The sequence below is a fragment of the Aquarana catesbeiana genome, linkage group LG08, assembly GCF_042186555.1.
Source record: "Aquarana catesbeiana isolate 2022-GZ linkage group LG08, ASM4218655v1, whole genome shotgun sequence".
Lineage (NCBI taxonomy): Eukaryota > Metazoa > Chordata > Amphibia > Anura > Ranidae > Aquarana > Aquarana catesbeiana.
In genome coordinates this window covers 281,455,196-281,463,646 of record NC_133331.1, presented here as the reverse complement: position 1 = coordinate 281,463,646, position 8,451 = coordinate 281,455,196, and the positions used below count along the sequence as shown (strand labels likewise).

At 43.4% G+C, this 8,451-nt stretch overlaps 1 protein-coding gene across 2 annotated transcripts in view; it reads right to left on the bottom strand.

The window, feature by feature from the left end:
* Positions 1–1,070: 1,070 nt before the first annotated feature.
* LOC141104519 (uncharacterized) overlaps positions 1,071–8,451 on the bottom strand; it is a 30,410-nt gene continuing 23,029 nt past the window's right edge. Inside the window, exon 10 of one of the 2 annotated variants that reach the window (XM_073594107.1) lies at positions 1,071–1,794. In XM_073594107.1, coding sequence (XP_073450208.1) covers positions 1,211–1,794 — 584 coding nt within the window. In that variant the 3' untranslated portion in view covers positions 1,071–1,210. The remainder of the gene's footprint in view (positions 1,795–8,451) is intronic. The other variant, XM_073594106.1, reaches the window with a different exon arrangement.

Genomic DNA, 8,451 nt, shown 5'->3' with positions numbered 1-8,451 from the left:
TGCAGAGAAAGGGACTGGGGAATCTCTATCTTCGGTCTCTTTCTCTGTCTCAAGGGGGAGATATCAGAGGTCTGTTAAGACCCCTGATATCTCACCAAAGCCCCCCAACAGGGCTGATTTAAAAAAAAAAAAAAAAACACATATTGCAATAAAGAATAAAAAAAAGTTATTGTTAAAAATTGTAAATTAAAAAAAAAAAAAACACACACACATACACCGTTCACCCCCCCCCCCCCCCCCCAAAAAAAAAGCACTGTTAAAAAAAAAAAAAAAAAAAAAAACACCGTCACGTGACATAAAAAAAAGTATCGGTATTCGGTATCGGCGAGTACTTGAAAAAAGTATCGATACTTGTACTCGGTCCTAAAAAAGTGGTATCAGGACAACCCTAAACAGCTGTATATCAATTTGGAAAGAAGGTACTTGGATTTATTTTTTTTTTATTAAAATTATTACAGTACCATCTTCCACATACAAAAAGGGAAGAAATATTGTAGATTAAACAGTGTGTGTTTAGTATCACTTTACGTTCCATCCTGGTGCAAGTAATAAATGCACATATGGATATGTAGTGGATTTTTGTAAACCAAATAATTATTAACAATACCCTGTTACTGAAGACACAATATCTGAATGTTTTTCTCCAGTAGTCACTAAATCAAGTCATTACTATGCTATACACCTTGGGAAAATATTTTTAGTAACCTTTACATGCCAGCATGGTTTATCAGCCAAAAAGATCTTGAAAGGGGTCCAACGAAACTCTTATAATAACAACACTGCTTCAACAATCTCTTTGTAGCTATAGGTTTCAAATCATTTTAACACTGAAATCTCTAAATGTTCATTAACTGCTGGCCAAAATGTTACCTGACATGGAGTTGCATTTTGTGCCAGAAGATACAAGATAAAAAACCTGTCTGAATTAGTCACAAAAGGCATAGACCTTGATACTTGGAGGAGTTGGAAAAAAACAAAAAATAAGCAGTTGATTTTTAAACAAAAAATTTATTTTAAATTACAGACCACAATAAAGATGGTCTTGTTGATTTAAAAAAAAAAGAAATGTTTTTTTTTTTTCAAAAAGACACATAATACTGGTTTGGCTATGAACAATCCAATAAATATTAAATCTCTATATTCATCCCTCCCTCTCTATACAACTAAATAAAAAATAATTATTTACAATATCAGGATAAAAAGTGATCCATCAGCAGGGATGGCTGCCATTTTCTCCTCTTGCTCGCTCTTGCTGGGTCTGTGCAGTGGAAGCGGGATTGGAGGCATGCACCTGCTCCGCCTGTCGTCTTTCCCCAGGTTCAACGTGGAGACGGCTCTCACCCATTATGGTGACTGCCTGCCTGAGCACTGAATGGATGCCTGCCATTTCTTGTGTCAAAGTACGCTGTTGCTGCACCAGTGCATTTAGGGCCCTCTCCACAGCCATATAGTGGCGGCGTTGTTGCCGCACCTGGACCTCCATCACACGATGTGTGCGGCGATGCGCAAGCAACTGCTGTCTTTGCAGCTCCAGCTGTTGCTGCTCTCTGTATGGCTGTGGAGATGGGGAGGCACCAGTGGCTGATGGAGGAGTTTCCCCCCTCTCTAGTTTTGGAGAAAAGGCGACAGGGATTGTGGAAGCCTCTGGCATTACAGCAGAAGGGGAGTGAACCAGGGGAGAAACGGGTTGGGGTCTTCTGGGCAGGGATGAGGAGCCCGTCCACAGTAGAGCCGGAGCTGGAGACATTTCTGGTTTCACAGCTTCTGAATGCAAAGTTAACGTCTCTTCATGGCCTACAAATTAAAAAAAAAAAACAAAAACACAACAGTAAGTTATCCTGCCATGTCTTGCAGACAGAAAAGTGGGAAATTATAAAAACCGCATTCTTACAAAATACCAAACCCCAGGTGTAAGTTCAGCTAAAGAAAAATGTCAGCTTTGTAGTGTCAAGGTAGTGAAATGCAGGACTTCAAGCCTAGTGGATTAGATGGTTGCTAATGTAGTATCTGCCTAAATGCCTGATGGAGCATCGCTTTACATTAGGGCAAACAGTATAGTTATAATACAATTCAATATAGGAGTAATCAGAGGGCCCTGCTAGTTAGAGCGTACAATCTTTATTGCCAACACGTTTCAGGGGTTACATGCAATTCTCCTTCATCAGGGCTAAAATGTAATAAAGTTGTTTTTTATTACAATTTACCCTGATGAAGGAGTACTTGCATGTAACCCCCAGAACATAGTGGATGTCAAATCCCAACAGGCTTAATGTTATTAAGAAAAAAAAGTTCTCTCTAGACTGATCTGTAGAGATGGGGGGTTCTCATATTTTCACTTTAAATAAGCTTTGTAGTGATGTCTCTGTTGCAGCTGCTAATTTCTACAAATCTTGTGTCAGTTCCAACCACCGAGCCCACGTCAGTATCTAGGGGCATTTGCCTTTAGTGGAGGACAAGATAAATTGAGCCATCAGGGAGCCTCTATGGATAAGCCCCGATGGGTGGGGCGAAACATGTCAGAGGGCGCAGGTTGTGGAATGGTGCAAGGCTGAGGCCATCTTACACATGTTAACCACAAAGACTGGATTGGGAGTGCAGTGATATATATATATTTTTTTTTTTTAAGTATGCTATACACTACTGGATGGTGATATTTTCAGCCAAAACCCCATTCTTGAGTATCAGTGAGATTTTACACATTCCCCTTCTTTGCTTAGAGCGCCACAACTAGAATAAGCAGGTCACATTTCAATGTTTCAATCATTTGTAATTTCATTTGAAAGGAAGCAAAGAAATATTGTCATGGGAAAACACTAAGGATACAAAATGGAACACCTATGTATCCTATGGAAATACAGTTTTGAAGTCCAAAAATTTAGATTTTAGTACCTGACAGGGGCATATGTTATTCTATCAGTTCATATTACATGAAAGACTTTTACCTATAACTACATGAATTCCACACAATGCATTTGGGAATTCACCGGTAGGCAACACATGACATGCACGCTCTGAAATAGACAAAGTTATGCTTACTGCAGAAAAAAAAATCTGCCGTCATGCTGCAATTAGACATCAATTGTACATAATGCAGATCTTAAAGTGGAGTTCCACCCACTTTTACAACTCTTCAGCATCCCTCACTAAACTGTGCACTGCAAACGAATTGGATATTTTTAAATTTTTTTTCTCAGCACCTACTGTATATATGCTGTATTCGTTTTTCACTTCCTCCTCCCTAGCCGTGGCTCATCGCATCATTTCCTGTTTGCAATGCCTTTTGGGAAGGGGCGGCAACTTCCTCTGACACTGCCGTTGCTATGGAAACCCTGACCTGAAACCTATTACACTGCTTGTGCTGCACTCAGCATGTGCGAGATCTGCAAGGATGAGATCCAGGAAGAAATACAGTCTGGCTTCAGATGCCCACACTTAAGATGGCCACGGCCTGCTGTAAGTTTATAAAATAACAAACTACTGCTATAAACGAACAAAACAGACCTTAGTTTACAGACTAACTTTACTAGAATACATTAAGCTTGTGTATTATATGAGTATTTTTATTTAAAAAGTATAATTTTGGCCGGAACACCACTTTAAGTACAGCACACACGCCATTCTTTCCATATTCAAGGACTACAGGAAAGTAGTTTGTTATGAGTTAAAGCTGAACTTCAGGCAGAATACGTCCTGCCGAGCCTTGTCATGTGGCCGCAGCGGCCGAAGGCCGCCACCTCCTGAATCTTACCCGCTCTTCCTGCCATCACTTGTAAACACAGGAACAGCTATGGTCTCGACGAGTCCCGGCTCCTGCTACTGCGCATGCACTGGTTCCAGGCTATACAAGCCGAGCGCGGAGATGCTGCAGCCGGAAACACAGGCTGGATGAACCAATTGAATGCCAAAATTTGAGTGCTTACCCCCAAGATTTCTCAGGGGTTGGTGGTCTGGTAGTGGGTGGACAGTAGTTGGGTGGGTGTTAGCTGGGGGGTGGCGATTTGTCAGTGGGGGGGGGGGGGGGGGGGTCTGTGAGTGGCAGGGCTGTAGTTGGGGGATCTGGTAGTGGAGGGGTGTCAGTTGGTGGGGTGAGCTGAACCCCCCCCCCCCAAACCCTGCATGTAGCTCACCCATGAACCCTGCACTCTGTACACAGGGCACTTTTGAACTCTGCACTCTGTACGTAGCGCAACTCCTGAATCCTGCACTCTGTCCGCAGCGCAACTCCTGAACCCTGCACTCTGTCCGCAGCGCAACTCCTGAACCCTGCACTCTGTCCGCAGCGCAACTCCTGAACCCTGCACTCTGTCCGCAGCGCAACTCCTGAACCCTGCACTCTGTCCGCAGCGCAACTCCTGAACCCTGCACTCTGTCCGCAGTGCAACTCCTGAACCCTGCACTCTGGACGCAGTGCAACTCCTGAACCCTGCACTCTGGACGCAGTGCACTCTAACTCTGCATTCTGTACGTAGCACAGCTCCTGAACCTTGCCCACTCTGTACACATCACACCCCCTGAACTCTGAGCGAATTATTACTTAAAGTAAAAAAGTTATAATTAAAGTGGAGTTCCACCCACTTTTACAACTCTTCAGCATCCCTCACTAAACTGTGCACTGTAAACGAATTGGATATTTCTAAATTTTTTTCTCAGCACCTACTGTATATCTGCTGTATTCATTTTTCACTTCCTCCTCCCTGGCCGTGGCCCATCGCATCATTTCCTGTTTGCAATGACTTCTAGGAAGGGGCGGCAACTTCCTCGGACACTGCCATTGCTATAGAAACCTGACCTGAAACCTATTACACTGCTTGTGCTGCACTGAGCATGTGCGAGATCTGCAAGGATGAGATCCAGGAAGAAATACAGTCTGGCTTCAGATGCCCACACTTAAGATGACCAAGGCCAGCTGTAAGTTTATAAAATAACAAACTACTGCTATAAACTAACAAAATAGACCTTAGTTTACAGACTAACTTTACTAGAATACATTAAGCTTGTGTATTATAGGGGTATTTTTATTTAAAAATATAATTTCGGCCGGAACACCACTTTAAATGCAGAGGCAATTAATATGATAAAGAGTAGATGCAGTCTTAGATGTACAACTGGCCCCTTGAGGACAACCATATTGCTGATGCGGCCCCCCAATGAATTGAGATAGACACCCCTGCTTTACATAGTTTTTTTTTTTTCATAAAGATTTTATTAGAAATTTATAAACAGGTAATACAGGGGACATCTTTAAAGAGATATCTACAAAACAAGACTGGGTTTAAACAAAAATAAAATACACATCTGTATACTAATAATAGAACCCTTAATCATAACTCCTATATTAAATGCATCCTAAGTGCCTGACCTATACAGTCATATATTCTTCTAGAGGATGTGAATGCATATCCATTGCTGGGTTTGGTATCTCTCTTATCTATAGCCACATCAGAGCAACGAAGGAGACAGATTCTTCCAGGTTACCCCAACTTAAGTTCTGTATATCGCACGTGTTATGGGTGGGATGGGAAGGTGAACAGACCACTAAGTCCACCCCCTACCTCATGTCCCCCATCTGTTACAGTACATAGAAAGGGGAAAGAAAAGAAAGAATAGAGGAGAAAAGAAAAAAGGGGAAAGGAAAAAGGAGGAATGAATATGAGGGCCTGTTAAGAGAGGGGGTGGAAAACCACCAGCTACCCTCTCCACCCACCACCGAACACGCCACTCGAGACCCCCAATCCAGATCGCTTTTGGGTTGTATCATCAAGATGTATCACGAGTAGAAGGTCATAAGTTAAGTATTGTCTTGTACCAGTTCCTGATATTGCTGAGAAGTTCGATATTCAAACCACTTAGCCCAGGTAGCTGTAAAATGGGAGATTCTTGAGTGATGTGTATCAGCTCCTCCATCGTTGATATATGGTTAATGCGTGATGCCCATTCTTTCATTGAAGGGGGAGATTTAGACCGCCAATGAACCGGCAGGCAAAGCCTGGCTGCATTGATCATATGCATAGCCAATGACTTGTAATATCTTTTTGATGATATTTTGGAAAGGTGAAGGAGGTACTGTGCTGGTGAGAACTCCAACTGAAGAGAGGAAATCACAGTCGTAACGTGGTGTACCTTTTGCCAGTAAGGCTGGATCATTGGGCATTTCCATTATATATGGAGAAAAGTGCCCAGCTCTTGCTCGCATCTCCAGCATCGATCTGGGACTGTCGGCATAAATTTGTGAAGCAATTCCGGGGTCTTATACCATCTCGTTTTAATTACTATACCCATTTTCTTGCGTGTGAACATTTAGAGAGCCTTTATGAATGTATAGATGAAGGCGGTCCCAACTGGTGTCCTCAATCATCATGTTCAGCTCCGTCTCCCAGAACATATGCTCCGAGCACAAAGAAGCATATGGTTCTTTGAACATGGAAGCATAGAGCACTGAGATCACATGATTCTGGGGAGACAAGCTAGAGCACAGTGACTCAAAAATAGTAGGAGGCCTCGTGAAGCTTCCTCTGCTCGCCGCATTGTCCAAATAGTGTTTGAGTTGTATATAGGCCCAAAAAGGGAAAGATTTAGTGTTGGACAATGCGGCGAGTTCTCCTTGCTTGAGGAACCTACCCCTCGAGTAGAAGTGTTTAGCCTGCATTTCTGCATATGGCCACTCTAGTGATAGGAAAGCCTTGGCCATTCCTGGGGGAAAATCAGGATTACACTTGATAGGGGCCATCTTTATCTGACATTACGTGTATTTTGCAGGCCCTGTCAAATGCCTGAAGTGTCACCCCAATAAGCGCGTGCGTGTGTATAAGAGGTGTTCTGTATTTTTTTGGAGAAACAGGGGATTAAACGAAGCTCCGCTTCCGAGATCAATTATTCGAGCAACACCCAGCCCCTTACATCGTAAATGTAATCTCCATTCAACCACCCTAGCTAGGTGAACAGCCCAGTAATACCTCTGGAGATCCAGCAAATCTATGCCACCCCCAGATTTAGGTTGGACCAGCATCGCCCACCAAATACGGGCTGCCTTGGCTCCCCAAAGAAAAGCCCTGCACATCCTGCTGTAGGATGCAAAAAAAGAAGGTGGTAGGTGGATTGGTATGGTCTGCATTTTGTATATTATCTGGGGGAGCACCGTCATCTTAAGGATTGCGGCCCTACCAAACCAGGAGACAGTGGGTGCCTCCCATTTGTGGAGGTCACGTTGTATGTTTTTTAAGTTCTGATAGGAAATTTTTTTCATAGAGGTCTTTCAACCTACCCGGAAGCTGGATACTTAAGTAGGTGATAGCATCCGTTTTCCAACAGAAAGGGAAGTTCGACTGGCAGAGATGTACTAGCTTAGGAGGTAAAGAAATATTTAGTGCGAAGGACATTGAATAGTTAATTTTCAGGTTTGCTATAGTTTTGAACTGTTCTAGAACCGGCATCAGACTGGGGAAGGAGGTCAGTGGGGATGAAAGAAAGAGCAAAATGTCATCTGCAAAGGCGGCAATTTTATATTCTCGTTGATGGACCTCAATTCCTTTTATGTTTGGATTTGCTCGAACACAACGCAATAGAGGTTCCAGAGTAAGGCTATACAGCAAGGGGGGAAAAGGGCATCCCTGTCTGGTTCCATTATGGATGGAGAAGGCGTCCAATAACCCACACTCTGGCTGAGGGATTGGTGTATAATGCGCTAATGAAGGCCCTCATACACCTTCCCAGACCCAAGGCTTCCAGGACCACGTTCACATAGTCCCAGGCCACATGGTCGAACGTTTTCTCTGCATCCATTGCCAGGAAGAAACCTTCTCTTTGGGTTGAAGTGAGCCAGTGGTGCAGATTTAGAGCCTTAATGGTAATGTCCCTGGCTTCTCTGCCAGGAACAAATCCAACTTGATCCAAACCCACCCAAACCAGCACATGGTAAGACAATCTAGTTGCCAGGATCTTGGAGAAAAGTTTGACGTCCATATTCAAAAGGGAGATGGGTCGATAATTTGCTACATTGGTGGGATCTTTACTCACCTTAGGTATCACAGAGATATATGCTTCTAGTAGGTTCCCTGAGGGGCAAGGGGCATTGAATAGTGTATTAAAAGCCTTAAGAAAACCTGGCGCTAGGAGGTTTGAGAAGCTTTTGTAATATTGTGCCGAAAAACCATCCAGCCCCGGGTATTTGCCAGGTTTCATGGTTTTTAGGGCCTCAACCCATTCCTCTGAGGATAGCTGTGCTTCCAAGGCCTGCCAGCCAGAAGCAGAGAGTGCATAAGGGCTATGTCTGCTAAGGAAATCTCGCATTAATTCCCGTTGTGCGTCCTCAGCTACAGTACTGTTCTCATTTAAGTTCAGGTTGTATAGTTTACTATAAAAGATGTGGAACTGTTGGGCAATGTCCTAATTTTTCAAATGAATCACCCCTTGGGCGTCAACTACGCAGTTGACTGTGGAGACAAGAGTTCGGTT